The sequence below is a fragment of the Eptesicus fuscus genome, chromosome 5, assembly GCF_027574615.1.
Source record: "Eptesicus fuscus isolate TK198812 chromosome 5, DD_ASM_mEF_20220401, whole genome shotgun sequence".
In the NCBI taxonomy this organism is placed as follows: domain Eukaryota; kingdom Metazoa; phylum Chordata; class Mammalia; order Chiroptera; family Vespertilionidae; genus Eptesicus; species Eptesicus fuscus.
In genome coordinates, this window is record NC_072477.1 from 62,346,888 (window position 1) to 62,371,768 (window position 24,881).

Sequence of the window (24,881 nt, forward strand, 5' to 3'; positions counted from 1 at the left end):
AGTGAGATGCTTACCTGATATTGTTAGATGAGAAAAACAAGTTACATAGTAAACCATGTCTTATCTATGCATGCATAAGGAACTGGAAGGTTAAATACCAAGTGTGTTCATCTGTATTTTCTAGCATTCTAACTGCTTTCATAATAATGGAAAATAAAGATGTATATATAATATACCTCCTTAAAAATACTTATAAAAGGAAAAATAATAGCTATACAGTGGAGAAACTTAACAATCCCATAAACAAGCGGTCAAAATTAACATGATCTCTGAGGACACATCACTTACATACTGCTCACTGGTAAGGCAGAGCCTGAATCTATCATGGTGCCATATCAGACAAATACAGATCAGGAAGCACTGTTCTATAAAATAATTTGTACTCTTCAAAAAACTCCAAGGTCAAGAAAGACGGAGGAACTGTTTCAGATTAAAAGAGGCTAAAGAGTAAAGAAACAGCCCAGCTGACATGGCTCAATGGTTGAGCCTATGAACCAGGATGTTGCTGGTTTGATTCCTGGTCAGGGCACAGGCCTGGGTTGCAGGCTCCATCCCCAGTAGGGGTGTGGAGGAGGCAGCCAATAAATGATTCTCTCTCATCACTGATGTTTCTATCTCTCTGTCCCTTTCCCTTCATCTATGAAATCAATAATATATATATATTATATATAAAGAAAAAAAAAAGACTAAAGAGAGGACGACTAAGTGGAGTATAGGGTCCTAGACTGGATCCTGTAATGGGAAATGACTAGGGGCACAATGGAGGAAAATCATGGGTCAATAGATTAATATATTGTATTAATATATTGTATAATATAGAAGTTTATGGAAAGAATATATGCACCCCTATGTCCCTTGTAACATTATTTGTAAGAAATATGCACTGAAGTACTAAGGGGATGAAGGGGCATTAGGTATAATATCTATTCTTAAATACAGGCATACCTCAGATATACTTCAGATTCGGTTCCAGACCACTGCAATAAAGTATCACAATAAAATGAATTGTAAATCTTTTTCCTGGTGGAGGATCTTGCCTTCAATTTGTAAAAAATGCAACATCTTGGGAGCATAATAAAGTGAGGTGCAATAAAAATGAGGTATGTCTGTTCAGCATATAGTAAAATGTTAAAAAATGGTGAATATGGATTAAGAATATCCTTGCACCTTTTCTGTAAGTATGAAATTATTTCAAAATCAAGTTAAAAAAGCAATCAACCTAAACCCAAACAAAAACAACCACCCCAATACAAAATCAACACAATACATATACTTTCTTTCTAAATTATGGTATTTTAATACACCTTTTAGAACTAAGATGAATCTTAGCTTATCAGGCACAAGATTGGTTTTTTTATTTACAGGAAATATCATATATACAAACCCTAAAAGTGAAATTGCAAACTATAGTGCAAGTTCACATTTCAATTAATCCTTGAGCAGGTATGTAATTTTTAAATATCTTCTAAGTTAGAATTAGAAAATTCTTGTTTCTGAAATAAGTTTTTATATAAAGTCAAATCTTTGTGACTTAAGGATGGTTTTACAGTCTTAAGTGATTTTAGAAAGTGCTCCTGTTTCACTGTGGTTGCTTCTAGTCCATCTTCTTGCAGAGCCAGCAAGGCAGCCTATGAGAGACAATAAGAGATGATTTGCTCCGTTTTTGTTTTATAGTATATAAAGTCTAAATGCAAAAATCTCAGTCGTATTTCATAGAATTCCAGTATTCATGACAATAAGAACCTTAAACTAAAAAGTTAATGATTGAAAGTCCTCTTAGTAGAACTTTTCTTCTACATTAAACTCTGGCCTTAAGGAAGAAAAAAAGAAAAAGCAAGTTGCAGAATAACATATACATTATGAGCCCATATATATACTTAAAGATGAAAGACTATCTTCCTGACTTCAGACTAGGAGTTTCTAAACAGGACACAGCACTGACCATAAAGGAACAGATCAAATACATACTTCATGACCCAACAATTCTCTTTGTAGATATATACATACATGAAACACACATACATACACACACACATATACCAATAGACATGTTCAAGATTGTTTATAGCAGTATAGTTCATAATAGCAAAATAGCAGTAACCTAAATGTTCAGGAGTGATTTCCTTAGGGATAGAGAGTGGTAAGGCCCAAGAAAGGCTTCTGGGAAGTTAGTAATATTATTTCTTAACCCGAGTGGTGGATATACAAGTGTGTTCACTTTATGTTAATTCAATGAACTATATCCTTATTATCTGTGCATCTTCTATAGAAGTTTATGGAAAGAATATATGCACCCCTATGTCCCTTGTAACATTATTTATAACTAGTGGCCCAGTGCACGAATTTGTGCACATTGAAAGGAAATTAATTAGAAGAAATATTTTAATATCACTATTAGCCCTTTCGTTATAACAGAAGTGTCATACAAATTCACAATCAACAATGACAGATCGAAACACATGCATGTAATTGGCGCCAGCATGAGCTTTATATATATCATGCATGCGCGAGTCAACTTAGCCTTTTATAAATATAGAATAAACTTGTTTAATTAGATCTGCTTTCTGATTTAGCTAAACTTTTTGCAGCCCAGTGAAGCACCCTAACTTCTCTTTCAGGTAATTGTCAGCAACACAGCAGTAAATATCAACATGAAGCAGATTATTATTGTAGATCACACAGGGAGAACTAAGGGTAAAATATTTAACTGCAGCAGTGTTTGATTATATTCTGTGCAGTGAGAAAACCTGAAGTCATTTCAAGTGCCACCAATTCTTACTTCTTTTCAGTCGGGTCAAGTTTCTAAGCTTTCTAAGTCTCCGTTTTCCGGCTAATGAAAAGAAAATAGGATTCCACCGAGTCTCCTATCTACCTACTCCAGGACTTCTGTGAGGATCAAATGCAATGAGGCACAGGAAAACGCTTCACAGACATTTGGTTAAACTTTAAAATGTTTCCACCTGGCTGTAAAGCAAGTCATGATCCTGGGTTGAAGAAATTGCAAGAAGGCTAGTAGCTAGGGAGAGGAAGCCGGGCACTGTTACATGATGTCATTACCCAGCACCCACAGCCACTGTCTCTGGGCTGGGCTGTGAGCAGCATTTTGCGCCATGGGGTCTCGGCAGTATTGGCTGCGATTTGGTGGGCGGGCTCTAGGGTGGTGGTGGGGCCTGTGTCCCACTTGGGGGAAGCTGAGTTGCTTTGTGGGCACCACGTCCGCAGTGCCATTTCTCTGTAAGTGGCCAGTGCGTGTCACGACAGCTCCTGCATTGAGCATCTGCCCCATGGTGGTCAGTGCGTGTCATAGCCACCAGTCGGACACTTAGCATATTAGCCTTTTATATATATAGACTAGTGGCCCGGTGCACGAAATTCGTGCACGGGGTGGGGGGTGTCCCTCAGTCCAGCCTGCACCCTCTCCAATCTGGAACCCCTCGAGGGCAGTCAGACATCACTCTCACAATCCAGGACTGCTGGCTCCCAACTGCTCGCCTGCCTGCCTTCCTGATTGCCCCTAACCGCTTCCACCTGCCAGCCTGATCACCCCTAACCACTCCCCTGCCAGCCTGATCAGCACCTAACTGCTCCCCTGCCAGCCTGTTTGCCCCCAACTTACCTCCCCTGTCAGCCTTTTTGCCTCTAACTGCCCTCCCCTTCAGGCCTGGCCACCCCTAACTGCCCTCCCCTGCAGGCCTGGTCCACCCCAACTGCTCTCCCCTGCAGGCCTGGGTTGCCCCCAACTGCCCTCCCCTGCTGGCTATCTTGTGTCCACATGGGGGCAGGATCTTTGACCACATGAGGGCAGCCATCTTGTGTGTTGGAGTGATGGTCAATCTGCATATTACTCTTTTATTAGATAGGATAGAGGCCTGGTGCATGGGTGGGGGCCAGCTGGTTTGCCCTGAAGGGTGTCCTGAATCAGGGTAGGGGTTTCCTTGGGGTGTGGGGTGGCCTGGGTGAGGGGCCTGAGATGGTTTGCAGGCTGGCCACACCCCCTGGCGACCCAAGAGGCCCTGGTATCTGGGGTTCATTTATCTTCTACAATTGAAACTTTGTAGCCTGGATCGGAGCCAAGCCTTCTGCTTGCTCCGTGGCGGCAGCCATTTCTGTTGTGACTTATGTATCTTCTATAATTGAAACTTTGTAGCCTTAAGTGGAGGCCTAGGCCGGCCAGGGCTGCAGAAGCTTGGCTTCTTCCATTGCCGGGGGCAACCTTTGCCTCCTGCTCTTCCAGCTCCGTGGCTGCCACCATTTCTGTTGGCATTTATTTACCTTCTATAATTGAAACTTTGTAGCCTTGAGTGGAGGCCTAGGCCTGCAAGGGCAGGCAGAAAGCTTGTCTTCCTCCATTGCCGGGGAAACACAAGCCTCCCTCCTGCTCTCTGTGGCTGCAGCCATCTTGGTTGGGTTTATTTGCATATTTGCTCCTGATTGACTGGTGGGCATGGCTTGTGGGTGTAGCGAAGGTATGATCAATTTGCATATTACTCTTTTATTAGAGAGGATAGCGAAGGTAAGGAACAATCCAAGTGCCCATCCAGAAAACAAGTAGATAAAAAAGCTGCAGTGCACATATAGAATGGAATATTACTCAACCGTAAAAAAAAAAAGAAATCCTACTATTTGTGACAACATGGATGGACCTAGAGGGTATTATATTAAGTGAAATAAGCCAGACAGAGATTAAATACCATATGATTTCACTTATATGCAGACTATAAAGAACAAAATAAATGAACAAACAAAATTGAAACAGACTCATAGATACAGAGAACATACTGAGGTTTGCCAGAGGAGAGGGGCTTTGGGGGACTGGGTGAAAAGGTGAAGGGATTGAGCAGTAGAAATTGAGAGTTACAAATTAGTCATAAGGATGTAAAGTACAGCACAAGGAATACAGTTAATAATATTATAATAACTATGTATGGTGCCAGGTGTGCCCTGAAAATATCAAAAAGACCACTTTGTAAAGTATAATTGTCTAACCTGGAACTAATACAAAGTACTAGTAATATTGAATGCAAACTGTAGTTGAACAATAAAATTAAAATAATAATTAAAACATTATTAACAATATTCATGGAAAGGGAACACTGGACAATGGCTTCTTTTGCCATCAAAATAAAGTCTAAATGCCTTAATGTGGCTTATAAGGACCTGAGTGATCCAGCCACTGTCCACCTCTTTAATAATGTCATTAGCTTATCTCCAATCATCTGCATATTTTATTCCCTCTGCCTCAAACTCTGCTCTTCCCTCCCTTAGCCTGCTACTCCCTCATCATCCTCCCAATTTCAGTTTACACATACCCTCTCTCAGAAAGCCTTCTATGACACCCAATCTGGGTTGGTGTTCTTCCTAGATGTTTCCATAGCACCCTAAATTCCCCCAACTCACTACATATTTTCAATTGCCAATTAGAATTATGATTTGCCTCTCTGCACATTCCCCATCAGCCTATAAGCTCTATAAGGAAAGGGGCTGCATCTGTCTGTTTCACTTTGCCCAGTGCCTGCCACATAGACATTTTTCAATAAATACCGAGTGAATGAAGATCTGAATAAAGGAAGACATGTTCTGAACCACAGATTTCTTCACTAATTAACTTACTTCTTTGCAGAGGTTTCCAAGATCAGCTCCAGAGAAAAAACAGGTTTCTGCTGCTAAGTTTTCTAAAGAAACATCAGGCCCCACTGGCATGTTTTTTGTACAGACTTTTAAAATAGAAAGCCTGCCCTGGAACAAAATATAATATGTTTGTAACCTTATAACATTTGTTTGATAGATACTATATTAAAACATTTCAAGTTATAGTTTCCTATTATATATATACTAGAGGCCCAGTGCACAAAATTTGTGCACGGAGGGGGGTTGTCCCTCAGCCCAGCCTGTACCCTCTCCAATCTGGGATCCCTCTCACAATCCAGGACTGCTGGCTCCCAACTGCTTGCCTGCCTGCCTTCCTGATTGCCCCTAACTGCTTCTGCCTGCCAGCCTGATCACCCCCTAACCACTCTGCTGCCAGCCTGTTTGCCCCCAACTTCCCTCCTCTGCCAGCCTGGTCACCCCTAACTGCCCTCTCCTGCAGGGTTGATCACCTCCAACTGCCCTCCCTTGCAGGCTTGGTCCCTCTCAACTGCCCTCCCTTGCAGGCCGGGTGCCTCCCAACTGCCCTCTCCTGCTGGCCATCTTGTGTCCACATGGGGGCAGGATCTTTGACCACATGGGGGCAGCTATATTGTGTGTTGCAGTGATGATCAATCTGCATATTACTCTTTTATTAGATAGGATAGAGGCCTGGTACAGGGGTCGGGGCCAGATGGTTTGCCCTGAAGGGCGTCCCGGATCAGGTGGGGGTTCCCTTGGGACGTGGGGCGGCCTGAGCGAGGGGCCTGTGGTGGTTTGCAGGCAGGCCACGCCCCCTGGCAGCCCAAGCAGAGGCCCTGGTATCTGGAATTTATTTTCCTTCTACAATTGAAACTTTGTAGCCTGGAGCGGAGCCAAGCCTGGGGCTCTGTCCGAGGCCAGTAGCCATTTGTGTTGGGGTTATAATTGAGACTTTGTTGCCTTAAGCGGGTGGGCCCGGCCAGGGTGTGCAGAAAGCTTTGCTTCCCCTGTTGCAGGTGGCAACCCTGGCCTGCTCTCTCAAACTCCATTCTGCCGCCATTTGTTTGAATTTGTTTACCTTCTATAATTGAAACTTTGTAGCTTGAGTGGAGGCTTAGGCCTGGCAAGGGCAGGCAGAAAGCTTGGCTTCCTCTGTTACCTAGGAAACCTTGCTCTCTGTGGTTGTAGCCATCTTGGTTTGGGTTAATTTGCATACTCGCTCTGATTGGATGGTGGGTGTGGTTTGTTGGTGTGTCGGAGGTATGGTCAATTTGCATATTTGTCTATTATTATATAGGATCGTGTGTGTGTGTGTGTGTGTGTGTGTGTGTGTGTGTGTGTGTATGAATCAAACAATAAGAATCACTTCTGAAGAGGTAAAATCGATTAACTTATCGATGGCTCATATGACAATGGTAAAAATAATGACATCATGATAAAATGCATGATGAATCTCTCTTTTGGGTATAAACAGTGCCATCAGACATGTTTAAAAGTAAACACATGACCTGTCAGACACAATTTAAAAACAAAAGACCTCAAACATTTTTAAAAATTTTTTCATCCCTTTAAAACTTGATAAAGGCCCAAGGATTTCTCCACTGTAAAACAATGATGCTGACCCATATAAGCTCCAAAATCCTTATAACACTTTAGGGTTCCTCCTTTCTAGTTGCAAAATAATGGTAAGTAGACTCACCAAACTCACTGAAGTAACTACTTTACTTTTAGGTTTATATTTCTCTGAAAATAGTGCCGGAATACCCAGAAAAAGCAGATTGAAAGGACGATTTATGAGGGGCCACCAGGCAGGAAGAATGCAGAATCCAGTGTACAACACATACCATGTACACCCACATCCTGTTTGGGATTCAATTCTGCCAGTCTCCTCAGGGTTCAGACACTGATGTGTTGTTAAGAATGTTCCCACAGAGCAAGTGTGTACAATGATTACCTTTTCATCTGGAGGTGGAATATAAATCATCTTATCTAACCTTCCAGGCCGTAACAAGGCATCATCTAACACATCAGGTCTATTTGTTGCCGCAACAATCATGACATTTCGATTAAAAACTTCTTCAAACTCTACCTGAAGAAACACAACACGAAATAATGTCAATAAGTTGTTAACTATTCAATGTATTTTTTTTTAATTACAAATTTGTTTTTAAATAGGGATATCTTTTTCTTGGGACTGGGATGCTTATACCTTCTATCCAGACTACCTTCTCAATAATCAAGGTACCCCAGAAACAAATGATTAATCCAAGGGCTACTTGTACACATGAGGAAGGGGGTGGCCAACTGTGAAGGAACATCTCTCCATGAAAAGTCTTACTTCATAGCAGAAAACATCTACCTGGTATCTGAGGGCACCTGAGCATCAGCGAATGTTTATATTTAAGTAGATGACTTCAAAAGACAGAAGCATATGACAAACATGTGGAGATGTGTGGCTATGAAAAAGCCTTGGCTCTCATCCTTAAAGAGGGAGATTTACTTTACTTTTTAATTTTCTTTCCAGAGGCAGAAATATGACAACCTAAGCTGCAAGTATATAAATCTTGGATATAGATAAGAAATACCTAAAAGCAGCCAGGCCATGAACTGAATAATCAGAGTAGTTCAACACTAATGTGATTTCTCAAAACAGTGAGTTCCCTATATTTGTAAGTATTTTAGCTAAGGTTGGATAAACACCTATAAGACACTATACAATAATTCATGCATTATGAAATCTGATGAGAACATTTCATTGGTCCCTTCGAATTCTAGTGGCATATGGCCTAAGGAGCTGTAAGTGACTCTCTTTCCATGGAACAGTTTTAAAAATGGAAAATAAATATTAACAAGAAAAGAATAAAACACAAGAAAAATGATCTGTTAGGGATTATTAATTTATTGACATCAACTTCTATCTGGGGAAGACTCGGATGGGGACTTCTAAAGGTCATTTTAACTTCAATATAACCAAGGGAACCCCTTACTCAAGGAAACAGAGTTTTTAATTACTACGATTATTGAAAAAAATAATCTGCTTTGTTTAACAAAAATAAATTTAAAAAGGGATAGAGGATATATATATATAAAAAGAAAGACCCTTCTCTATTAGCAATATGTAAAATTATACTTCTAAATCTTAGAATAAGTAAAATTCACATTCATATATAGCTGTTATTATTAAATTTACCTCACCTTTTCCAGCTAAAACACAAGTTTGCCAGCTTTGTAAATATCCTAACAGAGCCTAATGGAAGGGATATAATTCCGCCTATGAGATGAAGCCAGCTCGGGACAAGCTAGTGTAGATCTGTTTAATGTGGGCCTGAAGTTTTGGTGGAATCTGGCTAATAAATACCTCTTCATTTTTTTTCAGCTCCTTGTATTTACCCTGTTGATCTGATTTACTTCCTCTTCTCTCGATAGTTTTCAGTCCAACACCATCTAATTCATTCAGGAGAACAGAAAGAACACGCTCTTGAACATTACATCCTGTTTTGCTGACTGATCGAGAACCCAAAATTGAATCAATTTCATCCAAAAACACAATTGCTGGAGTGTTTGCTCTTGCTTGTCGAAACACCTTTTGTTAGGAAAATAAAAATATTAAAAAGCTATATATGATGCCTTACCCAGATGAATGTGTTTTCTTTTACATTATTATCTTTACAATGTAAAAAGAAGAGAAAGACTCTAAATGCCTAAAAATTGGGGAACAAATAAATAAGTATTATGTAAGGGTTAAAATTCATGTTTTCAAATAATTTTTAGTATTACGGAATTTTAAAAGTGATGTTTCATTTAAAAAAATCACAATAAAGATACATATATATCTTCTGTCCAAGCAAATAAAAAGACAAAAGAAATTCACTAAAATGTTAATGTAGGTGGAGGGGTTATGAAGTATTTATATTTTTTTATATTTTCTAAATTTTCTATAAACAAATATGTATAACTTTTCTGATCTATAATAATAAAAGTGTAAAATGCTAGTTAGACCGGACAGCCGAACGACTTTCCGGACGTCCTTCCGGACAAAGCCCGGGCTGCAAGGGCCGAGCCCCTTGCACGAATTTCAAGCATTGGGCCTCTAGTAATAAATAAAAAGCCTTTTACATTTTTAAAAAGGTTTATCCTTAAGGCATGAAATGAAAATTCAAAGTAAACTTAACTACGTGGAGGAAAATAAACCAACAAACCTGAGACAAGAGTTTTTCTGAATCTCCAACAAAAGGTGAAAAGAGATCAGCTCCGCTCACTGACACAAAGGAGCAATGACAGCTGGTAGCCAGGGCCCTCACGAGGGTGGTCTTAGCACATCCAGGGGGGCCGTACAGGAGAACTCCCTTGGGCTGGGTCAGGCCCATCCTAACAAATTCACGAGGGTATTTCAGAGGCCATTCAATGCTCTAAGTATACAAAAATAGACAGTCATTTTAGTGTAACAATAAAACGTCAAATAATTCAGTAAATGCATCTATTCCTTCAACAATTCTCCAACAATTCTCAGGTACTCATACTCAGCAGCTGGGAATCTTATAACCTAAGTCAAGTCACATCACTGCCTTCTTAAAATCCTTCAATAACTTGCCATCAGAATTAGAACACATTCCAATCCAAACTCCTTACCTACCACTGCTTACAAGGCCTTACATAACCTGACTATCCCCCTAACACCCCAGTTCCTTCCCATCCCAGGGCCTTAACCTGTTATTCTCCCTCTGCCTGTACTCTCCCTCAGGTCTTTGTGTGGATATCCTTCATCATTCAGGTCTCAGCTCAAATGTCATTTCCTGGGAGAGGTCTTCCCTAACCACTATAGTCAAAGCAGACCCTCCTCCTCCTAGTCATTCTATGCTATTGCCCTCCTTTCCTTTTGGAGCACTTATTCGTGCACTATCTTGATTATTATTTTTCCATGTTTGGTTTGTCATTCTGCTCCTGCTAGACTATAAGCCAATTTCACCTCTAAATCCCCAGCACCTAGAATGACACCTTCACAAAGTAGGCATTCAATAAATGTTAACTGGAGAATAAATAAAGCTTCACTACCCTTTACGTAGATAGTTTAGTTTTATCATCATAATTTTACAGATGTTGAAACCCAGGCTTAGAAAAGTTAAGTAACTTTCTCAGAGCTGATTGCTAATGAGGCAGAACTGAGACTGACCATAGGCAGTGCAGGTCAAGGGCAGAAGCTTTTAACTACTGATATATGACAAGACCTCTGACCCAGGCCTCATATTTCAGCTGGGGAGACAGGCTTGTAAACTAACAACCAGGCCAGAGAAGGCCATGGAGAAGAAACAGTACATCCAGAGAGACACGAAACCAACTAATTCATCTCGCCAACAGTAAGCAGGAACAGAGGGGAGGATGGGAGAAGCAAGGAGCAATAGAGTTGACATGGAAGGAGGAGTCAGATGACAATGAGCCTTAAAAGTTTTAGGCAACACTGATGAAGCAGTATGACAAGGAACTGGAAGGAAATGAAACTAGAGGCAGGGAAACCAATTAAAATTCTCCTGCATTGATTCAGACTACAGAAATAATAAGGCTGGATGTGTCAGGAAGTGGAGATGGTGGGGAAGGGATGGATTTAAAACATAAAATGTAACTGTATTTTACACAGGGACTAAGTTCTAAATCCAGAGGGGAAGTTATGTGCATGCACGGCATGACCATTTAGAAGACAGGTTTCTGACTTGGGGATGGGATGGCTGGCTGTCTTCACTGGGGTAGGGAATTCAGGTGTGGAGGTGGAATTGATGAGCTGAACTTTGAACAAGCTACGTTTGAGATCCCTGGAAGTTATCTGGCAGGCAGGCAGCTAAGCACTTCTGATAATCAAAATGACCGTCTGCAGGATACAGATTTTTGAGCTAACAGTTTTCAGGGGACAGCTGGAGCCTTGGACATCGAGATCACGGACTCATTCACAGAATGCAAAGAGAGGACTCTCGGGAGCGTGGAGCACTAACATTTAAGGAACGGGAAAGGAGTGCTCAGGGAGGCAGGAAAGCTTAACATCTCAAAGCTGAAGAGCTTTCAACAGGAAAAGATTTTGTGAAGTTTTGTGAAGATTAAGTGGCAATGATGATCAAAAAGCAGGGCATATTACAAATGTGTTTATCCATGGACTCTGTAGATCCAAAGCTCCTAGTTAAGATGAATAAGTGATATTGGATAGTTATACTGGTAAGTCAGGCTTTTGTATGTGTAGAGAAATCTAGTTCCATATGGCAGGATCACCAGAAGGTAAGCTGGCAAAATCAATTTCTGAACCTGCAATGCAGGTAAGAGGGTCTGGAGAGCTATGACCCTCAACACATCCACTGTGAGAACCAGTATCAAGTAGCCCTCCAGGCCATTCTGTTTACTATAATGTTGTGCTTTTACTAATCCCTGGGCAAAGTGAGGCCCACCACCTATGTATTTGTACAGCCCACAAACTAAATCATTTTTATATTTTTTAATGCTTGGAAAATAAATCCAAAGAATATTGTATGATGTGAAAATTTTAAAATTTCAGTGGCCATAAATAAAGTTTCGACAGAACACAAGTACTCATTGTGCATTGCCTGTGGCTGCTTTTGTGCTACAATAGCGGCTGAGTGGTTGCAACAGCGACTGTATGGCCCACAATATTTACTATCTGGCCCTTTGCAGAAAAAGTATGCTGACCCCTGTTCTAGATTATAAACTCTTTAAAGAAAAAAACAATAAGAGGATGAGGTAGCAAATTATGAAACATAGTATTTGATGCCTACAGAAGTCCAATTAAATAAGGACTGAAAAGTGATCACTGGATTTAAATGTGAGGATCAAAATAGTGATGGTAGCAAGAGCTGTTTCAGTATAGCGTGTTTTCCTCATAAAGGCATTACATTTAATATTCTACTGGCTTCAGCAGATTCTCCATCTCACCTGTTTTAACTTCAGTTTTACATCTTCAAGGCCACCAATCTGTTCCCAGCTAACAGGCTTGATGTCCATCAGTCCAATGACACTTCGAAACGATGAAGGTTGAATCTTTTTAAAAGCTTCAAAGAAGTCTGTTTCATCAATCATCGGACTGTCCTGGTTCTGAAGAAAAGCACCCAAAAAAGCAGAATCAAACCAAAAGTGAGGTTAGATTTTTGGAATAATTACTTTTTAAATCTTCTTTTAAATTTTATAAAGAAATTTATACATACGGTACAAAAAAACTAGAACCTCTCCCCCCAACCAATCATCCCTGAGGATGTCAAGTTTCCTGTGTATTGCTAGTATGTTTTACGATAATAAGCATATCCTTTCAAACAGATAGCACAAATGGGAGACCACAGCACACATATTAATTTGTACTTTTTTTAAACTTAGAAATCTTTTCATGTCAACTAGTAGAACTCTACCTTACTCCTTTTTTTCTACCTCACTTCTACATATCAAGTATTTTATATAATTTCCTCAAAGCAGAATGACAGGGTTTAAGAGTGTGTACATTTATAGTTGTGACAGTTATTACCACACTGTCCTCAAAGCTGCACCAATGAATACTTAGTTGCTGTTCTCCACATACCTCTCCGGCACTGGACATGACTAAACTTGTAAATTTCTCCCAATGTGACAGAGGAAATAAGACTCAGAATTGTGCTAATTAAATTTAACTAGAAAAAATCACTTTTTGGAACCATCATAGTAAAGGCTTCTTTGAGCAAGAACGGAATCTAATCTAGGGGAGGGAAAGTCTGATGAAGAGCAGGATATCTGCACGACCTCAAAGGGTCTCCTCATAGATGTATTAGTTGCAAAGGGAAATATAGCAGCTTTATAGTGAGAAACTGGACAAAACCTGGACTGGATGATCACTTCAGTCACTACTTAGTGATATCACCAATGAGGATGGTGGAAATCTTCTGCTACCCAAAGGACACACTATGACGTAAGGTAGTATTCCCAACAGGCATGCATAACCTGAACTATGAAGCAACATTAGGCAAACCCAAACTGAGAGGCATTCTATACCATCACTGACCCGCATCCTTAAAAAATGTCGATGTCAAATATCTCTCTCAAAAAATAAAAGGCCATGGAGGTGTTCAAGACTAAAAGGTAAGTAAAAACTAAGTGTAATATATTATTCTGAACTAAATTCTCTACTGAAGAAAAAAAATGCTAAAAATATTGAAACCATTACCAAAATCAGCACGTGGTTATAACATCAAAATGTTATAGAACTGATAACATTTTGTATCAATATCAAATTTACAGAATATAAAGATTATACTTAACCATACTATAGTACTGTATGAAAATACTTGTTGTCAGGAAACAGACATTCAAATATTAAGGGATAATGGGTTATGATGTATGCAACCCAACCTCAAATGATTCAGAAAAAATACATACATGCAGAGAAAGAGAAAATGATAAAGCTAATTAGGTAAAATGTTAAAAACTGGTGGATTTGGATAAAAGATTTAACAGGAGTTACCTGTCTTGCAACTCTCCCTAAAATTTTATTTATTTCAAAATAGAAAATTAAGAACTGAAAAAGACTAATCTTCAAAGAGAATTTTTCATGTTTATTGGCCATTTGTAATAACTGCTCATACCTTATTACCCATTTTCTCCTGGACTGTTTCTCTATCATTTCATTTTTGGCTATTAGGTTTTATGTTATGCTAAGAAAGTCTATATTTACTCTAAGATTATATTTTGAAGAGCAATTTCCTTAATCATTCTCTGTCTGTGCCAGGGCAGACATGGGACACATTAAAGTTGTTCACATTGAAGCAAGTTTTTTGTTAGAGTTAAAAACTCATATTTCTATTTGTAATATCTGTATTTTTAAAGTATTTTCCCTCTTATATCAAATTCTAAACATTTACTTGTCCAAAAATTCCCATTTTCAATATCTATTTTATCCATTTATGTAAGATTACATAAATGAATATATATGTATAGAGCAATTCTGAACAGCATTCCTTAAAAATATTAATAATTATAATCTCGGGGAAAGATTTTAGGCAATCTTGACTTTCTTTACAATTTTTTATCTTGTTTAATTTTTTACAAAGAACACTATTAAATAATTTTAAAAATAATTTTTAACTGGTTGGCAGTATTAGATGCTGGGTACCTGCATACTAATTAATTTTTAAGTAACACCTACTGACACTTGAACAACCCATCTTTTTTCAAGATCACTTAAGTATACATTATTTCACTTGCTTCTCATAATCCTCTCAGGCAGATAAAATTCTTTTCCCCCTGTATGTATATGTGCATGTGTTAAACTATGTTTCTCATCTTTTAATAAGAACTTCAATGTGAACAACTTTAATGTGTCCCATGTCTGCCCTGGCACAGACAGAGGCAGTAGCAGCCCACGGCTGCCTGGAGGGGGAAAGAAGGAAAAGATGGAGCCAGTACCTCTCCAGATGCCTCTGTCCCTTCTTCCTTTTTGCCTTTCTTTCTTCCACTTCCCCTGGTTGTTTATGAACTCAGCCATCACCTGTAGTAACTATGCCTGGGCAGGCCCCTCCTCAAGTAGCACTGGGCTCCACCCTAGGATGACAGCAGCTGGCTGGCACACCTAAGCCAAGGTGCTTAAGGCCAAACCTGGAACTTCAAAGCAAAGGAATCCTAAATGTAAATCTCCTTTCCCATGCCCTGATATTCTCTTCATCCCCTCAAAAGGCAAAATACACCTTTAAATGTGGGATTTGTCATTAAATCTTCAAGCAGTTTTGGTTCTAAACTCAGAAGATGAGGACATTAAGTTCATATAACTCCTTCCCCTCCTTCAGTGTAAGAGTAAATGTATATGAAAAGGAAATAAGGAAGGATACAAATTATCTAGGTAAAGAGATCCTTCAGGGTAAGTCATCGTTTTATAGTTTAAATTGGGTTTTAAAAATTATAAGATCAAAGGACAATATTACCGTTAGAACAGAGATTTATAAACTTTGTCCCCAAATCCTCAGCATGCTGAAATTAACTTTTTTCTAAAGGGGTTTAGAAATTCAGGATTACTTATTACATACAAAGTAAACAGATTTCTCAATCTGTAATGTTAAAATCTATTGCATTTAAGCTAATATTCTAAATATTTTTAAGAAAGGTAGTCATGAATTAAAGATTTGAATGTCAAAGTCAATTTTTTAAAATTACAGGTGCCCAATCTTTTCCTGAGTTAGAAAAGGTTATTTTCCCTATACTTGTTAATAAGAAAGGGAAATAGTATTATGACAATGGAAAAATCTCAGAGATACCACCTTATCCAAGAAATCAAAGTTACTTAATAGATACAATGAGACCACAATATCATTTGATATTTCTGCCAAAAATGCAAAACCTGAATCAAATTATAAAGAAACATTAGTCAAATCAAACTGAGGAGTATTTTACAAAATAACTGACCTGTACTCTTAAAAAGTTAGTCATAAAAGAAAGCCTAAATGGTGGGATTTTAAGAGATTAAGAAATAATGACAATTAAATGCAGTGTGTAATCCTGGATTAAAAATAATATTTAAAAAAATTTTTTCCCTTTTAAATTTTTTTTCTTTTTTTTTTTTATTGATTTTTTTACAGAGAGGAAGGGAGAGGGATAGAAAGCTAGAGACATCGATGAGAAACATCGACCAGCTGCCTCCTGCACACCCCCTACCGGGGATGTGCCCACAACCAAGGTACATGCCCTTGACCGGAATCGAACCCAGGACCCTTCAGACCGCAGGCCGACGCTCTATCCATTGAGCCAAACCGGTCTCGGCTAAATTTTTGCTCTATATGAAATGTGAGACAATTGGTGAGATTTGGATAAAGCCTAAATAGATTCAGTAAAAGTATGGTGTCAGAGTTAATTTCCTCATCTTGATCACTGTACTTTGGTTAAAATTCTTGTTTGTAGGAAATATACACTTACGTTTCAAGGCTATAGGGGCATCATAGCTACAGTATACTCTTAAATGTTTCAGATGTAAAAATATATGTAAGAAACAGCTGTGGAAGGCATCAAAAGTCCCAAGAAAATGTACTTACCACTTTTTTTTTAATCCCCCAAATTAATTTATCTTAATTTAAAAAATTAACATACATGGTCATAGATCCGTTTCCTACCTTCTCACTATGAAGCAAAGCATGTAGGGCAGCATCCCTACAGAGTGCGGTCAGGTCTGCGCCAACATAGCCAACTGTCATTTCTGCAAGGAGGCTCAAATCGACTTGACTAGAGATGGGCATCTTTGAAGTAATCACCTGTAGAATTGCCTTTCTTTGTTTAAGTGTGGGAGTCCCGATGACAACCTATATGCAAAGCAAAAAATAATGTTTGTAGCTTTAAATATCATTACTTTTTTAATACTCACCCAGGATATTGTTATTGGTTTTAGAGAAAGAGGCAGGGGGAGAGAGTGAGAACATGGATGTGTGAGAGAAACACTGACTGGTTGCATTCAGTGTGCACCCTTCCCAAGGATCAAACCCACAACCTTTTAGGTGTCTGGGAAGATGCTCAACCAACTGAGCCACCCAGCTGGGCTAACATATTATTTTATATCCTCACAAACATGTATAATATTTAGTGAGCAAATTAGGAATTATTACTATGTATTCTTAAGCATACCTCAGATTCTGAACATATGAAAATCCTAATTTTCCAGAAGAGTAACACTGGCTAAAAAGTTGCATAATGAAAATTATGTCATTTAACTAATTTTTGTTATTTTTGAGACTGTACCAAATTCTAGGAGCCAGTGATACAACAATAAACCAGATAGTCTAGGGCCCAGTCCTTATGGATCTGACTTGGGAAAGTGGTATTAGTTAGTGAAAGGACGAAATCCACTCAAGTTCAGAACAAATTAAGCTAAAAGTATGCAATTATCAACTGTCTCTTTAGAATCCTACCACAAAGTCAAACATCACTTAAACTAAACACTATTCAAACTATTTAATAGAAATCAAGACTCAATTTAAGACTGAAGCCTATAAAACAGTCAGCTTTGAATACTCAACCTTCCTTGGCAACTCAGGGTAGGATGCAGGCAAGGAATAAATCCAGATGAGTTTATATCTACTCCGATTTAGTTACTCCCTGACTTCACCCTTTTATTTTATCACACTTATATCTCGAGGCTATCCTTTTACTTTAAATTCTCATTCTAAATTCATTAGTTTAATGCGCTTGTAAGCAAACCTACTTCCCCTAAAAAGTATTACCGGATTAGTATTCTTCTTCAGGACTTGCACAACAAAACTGTCCCCTAATGCTCGAGCACCTTGCTTCTCTGAACAATTTGACCCTGGAGAAACATGTCCTGGCTTGCAGGTCATATGTGGACAGAAAACCAATGTGTTCTTTGCAATGCAAAGAGGCCCAATCCCACCTCACCGAGTTCCAAACCTAAATGGCAAACGCCTCGGGGAAGCCAACCAGGGCCAGAAGAGGACGGGGTTCCAGGGGTAATGGGGTAACTGGCCTGGCCTATTTACCTCTCGGTCAAACCTCCCAGGTCTGCGCAGCGCGGGGTCCAGGGCATCTGGCCGGTTGGTGGCTCCCACCACCACCATCTCGCGGTCCCCACTGATGCCGTCTAGCAGCGTCAACACCTGGGCCACCACGCGGCCCTCGGGGGCTTGGTGTGCGTCGCCCCGCCGGGGGCACAGCGCGTCCACCTCGTCCAGGAAGAGGAGGGTGGGCCCGCGGCGGGCCAGCTCCTGGGCGCGCTGGAAGACCCGCCGCACGTTCTCCTCCGTCTCCCCGGGCCGGGCGCCCTGCAGCGCCGGGGCGCTCACCGCCAGCAACTCCGCGCCCGTCTCCCGGACCACGGCCCGCACTAGCTGGGTCTTGCCCACTCCCGGGGGGCCCGCCAGGAGCACCCCGCGGGGCACTGCTAGCCCCAGTGCGGCCAAGGTGCAGGGGTAGCGGAGCGGCAGGCGGAGCAGCTCTCGCAGCGAGTCGGCCGCCTCCGAAAGGCCCCCCAGGGGCACCTCGGGCTGCGGGTGCGTTTCCGACGGAGGCACCCCGCTGAGACTGATGAGGGTGTGAGGGGTGACCAACCCGGCCGGGTCTGGGATGGGCACCCCGCTGACGATGTGAAGGGCGGCCACCGGGCCCGGGACGCCGGGCGGAGCGGCCACCACGTGGCCCCGGGAGACTGGCCGGTTCCTCAGCAGCTCGTGCGCCGCCTCCAGCACCGCGACTGGATCCGGGACCCAGGGCGCGCCCACCCGCTCCCGCAACTCCGGCCACACGATGAGGCGCCGGAGGGGCGGGCAGGACACCAGGCGGATGTGGCTCAGGCTGAGGCTCTCCCGGGACCCCGGCGTTCCGGCCGCCGATCCCTGGCTCGCGCACTGCGGATCCAGCTGCACAAACCCGTCCGCTCCGTCCCGCCGCGGCCAGGCGGTGCAAAGGCAGGAGCCGCCGTCCGGCAGCGAGATCTTCACCACCGAGCCCAAGTGCGCGCCCAGGGCACGGAAGGCTGCCGGGCCCAGGCGACAACGCTGGGTACCCCGGTCCCGAATGTCTACCGGTAGGAGCTTTAAGGTAGGCCCTTCGGGCAGGGGGCCTGAGTCGGGAGCCATGGCACACGGAGGAACCTAGCCGAGGAAAGCGGGGTAGGAGTTCCACCCGGGCCGGAAAGGCCTGCACACCGAGCACCCGGCCGGAAGCAGGGAACGCGCATGCGCCAGTCAAGAGTCAATAGCCTCTGAGTGGAAGCCAAAAGGGCCAATCGGGAAGTTAGACGATGCTCTGGGCCTGGGATATAGTTTGCTGTGGTGTCGGGTTTGATGAAATACTGGCGATTCCATAGCTTTACGGACAAATCGCTACGGGCGTCTGGGAGGCAGCGGAAGCTAACTTCACTCGGTCTAAGGTCTAATGACTCGGTGGTGTGGAGAGCCACCAGCACAGGCGCTCTTTCCCGGGCTCTCCGGGAGCATCACCACCTGTGCACTGAATGTCAGCCTGACTGCAGTTTGTGAGGAACCCTCTCCTGTCCCCATGGGCACAGTATTTTGGAGTGCTTTGGTACGAATGTCTTAGGTGACGTGAGTACCTGAGAAATAACATCCGTGGCGCCTTCGACAACCCGGGTTCCAACCTGTTTGGAAGGTTCAGGCATGCCCTTCGTATAGAAAAACGCCAAATGCCAGCATAGCAAGAGAGAAGCCCAGTGTAGCATTTAAAATCCCTTGAAGAAGGAAAACCAGGCCATCTGACGTATTGTGGCACACCAATACTTTCTATTCAGGTTCCTGATTTACTCCCTTTAATGTTCTTGACAACAACTTAATTGTAACCTCTTCTATTCATGTGATACGTGATTATTGTCTATTTGGGGCACAGTAATACCAGTATTAGAGGTGATGCCTGTCTACATTAAACTCCCTGCTGTTCTCTTTCCACCTTTCCTCTCTTCTAGCTGCAGGGAATGACTCTTATCAGCTGGAATACATTTCCTATCTTTTAAAATTCTGCACATCAAAAAGAGCTACGGATATTCAAAATAAAAAATATGCCTTGTTTTTATCCTCCTCACATCCTTCTTACCTCTATTTTCCCCACTTTCACTGCAATCCCAATTTATTTTTTGGTGTGTTTTGTTTTTGTTTTTTTGCATATGAAATGATCATTTTATGTCAAAGGAAAATCTCTCATGCAGGCAACAGTACACCCCCTGCTGCTTAAAAGAGGATGATATATTACTTATCCCTCCCCTACCCCCACCCCCATCCCGTGACAGGCCCACTGGCACTTTGGTGAACATGCTGATTTCTCAGGACAAAGCCCCCTTTCCCGGAGAAAATGCTCAGAAACAGATGAAGGAGCAAATCCCAGAGGAAGGGGGTGATGGCTGGGGGCCCAGAGCTCAGAACTTCAGTGGAATGACCGGCCAGTACTTGGGCCGCTTTCGGTCAAAGTGTTTGTTAAAGCTCAGCTGCACGGCGGCCTCCATGGCCTGGATCTTGGCCGCGCTGTCCCCATACAAGCGCTTCATCTCGGCCTGGCGCCGCTCGCTGGGGCTCTCGGAGGGGGGTTCCATGGAGCGGCCCGTCTTGTAATACAGGTCGTGGTCGGCGTTCACATAGTCTTCCAGACGCTGCGCGTCCAGCTGCTGCTGCCGCCGCCGCTCTTCCCTGTGCCTCTCTGTCTCCGCAAAGTACTGGCGGAGCTCCTCCGTGATCTCCATGCTGCTCAGGTCGTACTGCACCCCAGCATCTGAGTCGGTCTCCGTCGCCTCCTCTGTGGACCAAGATTGGTCTTCGCTTGTGCTGTCAGGAGGATGGTGCCCAGACCTTGGAGAATGTGAATAACCACAGTGGGAGCCCTGGGAGGCCAAGTGATGGTCACAGAAGGACTGAGGAGATCCACCCTTCTTAGCATGACAGCTCTGGGGAAGATCTCCCGGAGTGAAGTACCATGGAGAACTGAAATAAGACTTGATGGCCTTCCGATAGGCATTCTGGTGGCTTCGCATCCAAGCCATTGCTTGATGATAATGTTGCCAGTATCTTGCGTACACTGGATGACAAGACCAAGGCGTGGTAGTTTCTGTTGATGCCGCCTTTGCTGCCATTTCTGATTGTGAAAGTCCAAATGGGCACCGAAACTGGTGGGCTCGTAGCTTGCTGATCCTGGGCGGTGGGATCTGTGCAACCCCAATTTACAAGATTTCAAAATTGAGATTGCAGGTAGAGTGCTTAAGTTACTGGGGGGTTGTTGTTTTTCTACTTATGCAAATAGTTTACCCTTGAACAACACTAGAGTTAAGGGTGCCAACACACACACACAGTCAAAAATCATTGTCTAACTTTTGTCAGCTCCAAAAACGTAACTGCTGATAGCCTTTTGTTGGTCGGAAGTCTTACCAATAACATGAACACTTGATTAACATATTTTGTATGTTATATGCATTATAGGAAAGAGTCACTTCACCCTTTCTCTAAAAGGTCCAGTTCTCACTTAGAGCAACCAAGAATCCTGTTCCAGAGCCTTCAGCTTATTCACACACTCTCTCAGCAGAACTATAACTGGCTTTCCCAGTCTGAGTGAAATCCATTATGTCTCTTCAGACCATTGCAACACTATTATTTCAACTATCTTAATATCCACATTTATTATACCATTCATTAACACAGTCTTCTCTTTGTGGAAAATCAGTCTAATAGGAGTTGTGTGGTTCTTTTTTAAAATTTGTTTTTAATAAATTTGGTGATTCTATGACCTGAAGAATATCAATTAAAACACCAAAAGTTTGAACCACTAGGGGGAGTCCAGAACCATATAGTAAGCCCAAAGGCTACAGGATTTTTGAGTTTAACATATTCTCAACTGTGGCTTCTATTAGATTGTCCCAAGATTTACACTGGGTGTATGAGATGGTCTGGTGCCTCTATAGTTACTTATTTTCACATTAGTTTCTACATGTCTCAGGCCATGCAGAGCTCACTTTCAAAGTTAAAATTTAATTGCTATATTGCATATCAAAATGAGACTCTCCTCCAATCCAAAATATAGTGGTAGCTCAATCTCCAAACAAACTGAATTTCTCTTGCTATAGCCTGGAAATAAGTATAGCCTTTAATTGTTTTAAATAGCCTTGCTAAACAATCTTTTGTGAGATTTTCCTAAAGAGATGCATTTAACAAATAGTTTATCTTGATTTCAGTGGCTATATTCAAAGTTACAATCTGTCTAATATTAGATTAACTATAAGCATTCTTAATTATCAATAAGTCTAAAATTCAAAAGAAATAGTTGAGGAGGAGGGGGAAAAGGGGAAATGGGAGAGATCTGTAATATCAATAAAAATATATTAAAAATAAATAAAAATACATTTTAAAAAGATAGTTGGAACCTGTTTCTTTTTAGAATAATGATTGAACATTATTTGTGTGCCTTCCACATCAATAATATCACATATTAAATATTATATTTCAGGCTGTGAAATACACCATAATTATGAAAAATCTAAAGAAAATGGTTAAGCCAGTAGCATGAGACATCTATAGATCTATGAATGCTAATCCTTCTTGTGTTTCCATTTTCATGTAATGCTCAACCCTAATATATTTGAGCAGTAGCAATGATTATGAGTTGCAATAGATAAGTACAGAGATTGATTTAACTACACTTGAAAATGATTTGCTTTATCGCGATATGTTCATACAGATATATCAAGTAACTTATTGCCAAAGATACTTTATATGCCAAATAGATAGGACATTGTTAAAATTGTTCTTTCAAGTTTTCCTCATATATCAAGGCAGAAATATTCTTTACATGATAGAGAGTTGGGAAGTGGGTGAATAGAGCCATTAGAAATCTTTGCTGAATTAAAAATAACCTGCAGACTATTTCACAAAACATCATTTTGACAATCTGTTCTTATAGATTTTCAGGAAAGTTCTTGTTTCATCATTTTTTAGAAGTTAAGTCTTTTAAGATAATTATCTCCCATGATATTGGTTCAAACTGTTCAACTAGTAAAAGTAATAACTGTCATGTATTTATTAAACAAATGTTTATTGAATATCTACTTTGTGCTACCTACTGTACCAGAGATTGAGTATATGGTAGTTAAAAGAAACTCTTTTCTTCATAGAGTTTATAGTTTAGTGAGGCAGTCAGACATTAAAGATAATTAAAGGTGATAAAATTGCTATGAGGAAAAATAAACAGAAAAGGGCTACTTTACGCAGGGAAGACCTCTCTGAGGAAGTGACATTTAAGCTCAAACCTGAAGGATGAGAAGGAGGGAGCCAAGCAGAAGAACTGGGGTGGGGGTCAGAGTACCAGTCAGGAGGAAAGGGTGGAACATGGTTGCTGTATTTAAGAAGTTAAAAGAAAACCAGTTTGTCTTTACCATACCTTTGGCACTTATATTCTATTTTTTCTAATTGTTTTGCACATGTAAGACAAGATGAACATTTTATTACTCTGCACAGGTAGTTGTTTAAAGATAGAAACTAACAAAAAATATGTATCTATGGTATACTTTACAGGAATCTAGTAGTGTGCTGGATTATAGTTGTGCTCAATAAATACTTGTTGGATTGAAATTAGGAATAGAGTCTGGCTATGTGGATTAGATCTTGTTCTTCCCAGACACATCAGATACTATTCAGGGCAGACTCAGGTAGACCTCAAGGGTAATCTTCAAGGAGGATGTCCTTGCTCCTGACTGAGGCCACCCTTCCTTCCACTTATTATTCATCTCTCCCTCTTTTGACATTTTAAAATTTCAGTTAAATCAAGCATTTAATAAAACTCTGTTAAACCCTAACCAGTTTGGCTCAGTGGATAGAGCGTCGGCCTGTGGACTGAAGGGTCCCAGGTTCGATTCCGGTCAGGGGCATGTACCTTGGTTGCGGGCACGTCCCCAGTAGGGGGTGTGCAGGAGGCAGCTGATTGATATTTCTCTCTCATCAATGTTTCTAACTCTCTATCCCTCTCCCTTCTCTCTGTAACAAATCAATAAAATATATTTTAAAAAAAACTCTTAAAATTCAGTATTTTCACCATAATAGTTGCTGATGTTCAAATACTGTTGAATGTAACATGCAATTGGAAACCCATGTGCTGTTGACTTATCTACACATTCATCTTCCATTTTCCTACCATCAATAGGAATCCTTATCACTTTTGTTGAATTATTGCAGCAGCCTCCTATTTAAACACCATGTTTCCAGTCTCTCCTCACGTTACTACTATATTAATCCATCCAGGAATCTGCTGTGCTTTGACTGGTTGTATCCACCTTCATAAAGCTTAGGTTTTTCAAACACTCAAACTTGTCTAAGAGTGGACACAATATTATGTAAGATCTTACCTGGGAAACTGGGCCAGAAAGAAGTCCAGCATATATTTATACATTTCTACATGTAGTTGCAGTTTGTTTCTGTTGTTAGGCAATTATTTAATGTGACTTTGTATTATCTCTCCAGTGAAATCTTTAAGTGATTTAGGAATTTGTACCACTCTTTTCTAATATTTTATAATTTTTGCTCCCCATTCCCTAACATTAAGCAAAATACTAAATGCTTAATAATTAAATATGTCTGTTTTCTCCATTACGAAGATTTGGTTTGAATTTAGGACAATGAGCTTGAATCTCAGAAAATCTGGTTTGAATATTATATTTGAGATACCAGTACAGTATACCAGATCTGAGAATTCTAGTCTATCATAACAAATCCTAGAGCTTTCACACTCTCAAACTTGTCTAGGAGTAAGTAACCTAGTCCTATAAAATAAAAGGGTAATATGCAAATTGT

At 40.9% G+C, this 24,881-nt stretch overlaps 2 protein-coding genes across 8 annotated transcripts in view; both read right to left on the minus strand.

Moving 5' to 3' along the window:
• Positions 1-950: 950 nt before the first annotated feature.
• AFG2B (AFG2 AAA ATPase homolog B) lies at positions 951-19,255 on the minus strand. 7 transcript variants are annotated; one of them, XM_008143097.3, is made up of 8 exons: positions 18,090-19,255; positions 16,716-16,901; positions 12,535-12,693; positions 9,807-10,016; positions 8,966-9,190; positions 7,562-7,696; positions 5,611-5,736; positions 951-1,628 (listed from the first exon to the last, which is right to left on the minus strand). In XM_008143097.3, the coding sequence occupies exons 1-8, from the start codon at positions 19,182-19,184 to the stop codon at positions 1,455-1,457; spliced, it is 2,310 nt and encodes a 769-aa protein (XP_008141319.2). In that variant the 5' UTR covers positions 19,185-19,255; the 3' UTR covers positions 951-1,454. The 7 variants fall into 7 exon arrangements, with proteins under 7 accessions (XP_008141319.2, XP_054572237.1, XP_028003464.2 ...); XM_054716262.1 differs by having other exon boundaries at positions 5,611-5,731; positions 7,452-7,696; XM_028147663.2 differs by lacking the exon at positions 5,611-5,736.
• A 1,111-nt stretch (positions 19,256-20,366) lies between these two features.
• Positions 20,367-24,881, minus strand: part of LOC103287392 (gem-associated protein 8-like) — a 55,759-nt gene continuing 51,244 nt past the window's right edge. The window contains exon 3 of the mRNA XM_054716268.1: positions 20,367-21,253. Coding sequence (XP_054572243.1) covers positions 20,474-21,181 — 708 coding nt within the window. The 5' untranslated portion in view covers positions 21,182-21,253 and the 3' untranslated portion in view covers positions 20,367-20,473. The remainder of the gene's footprint in view (positions 21,254-24,881) is intronic.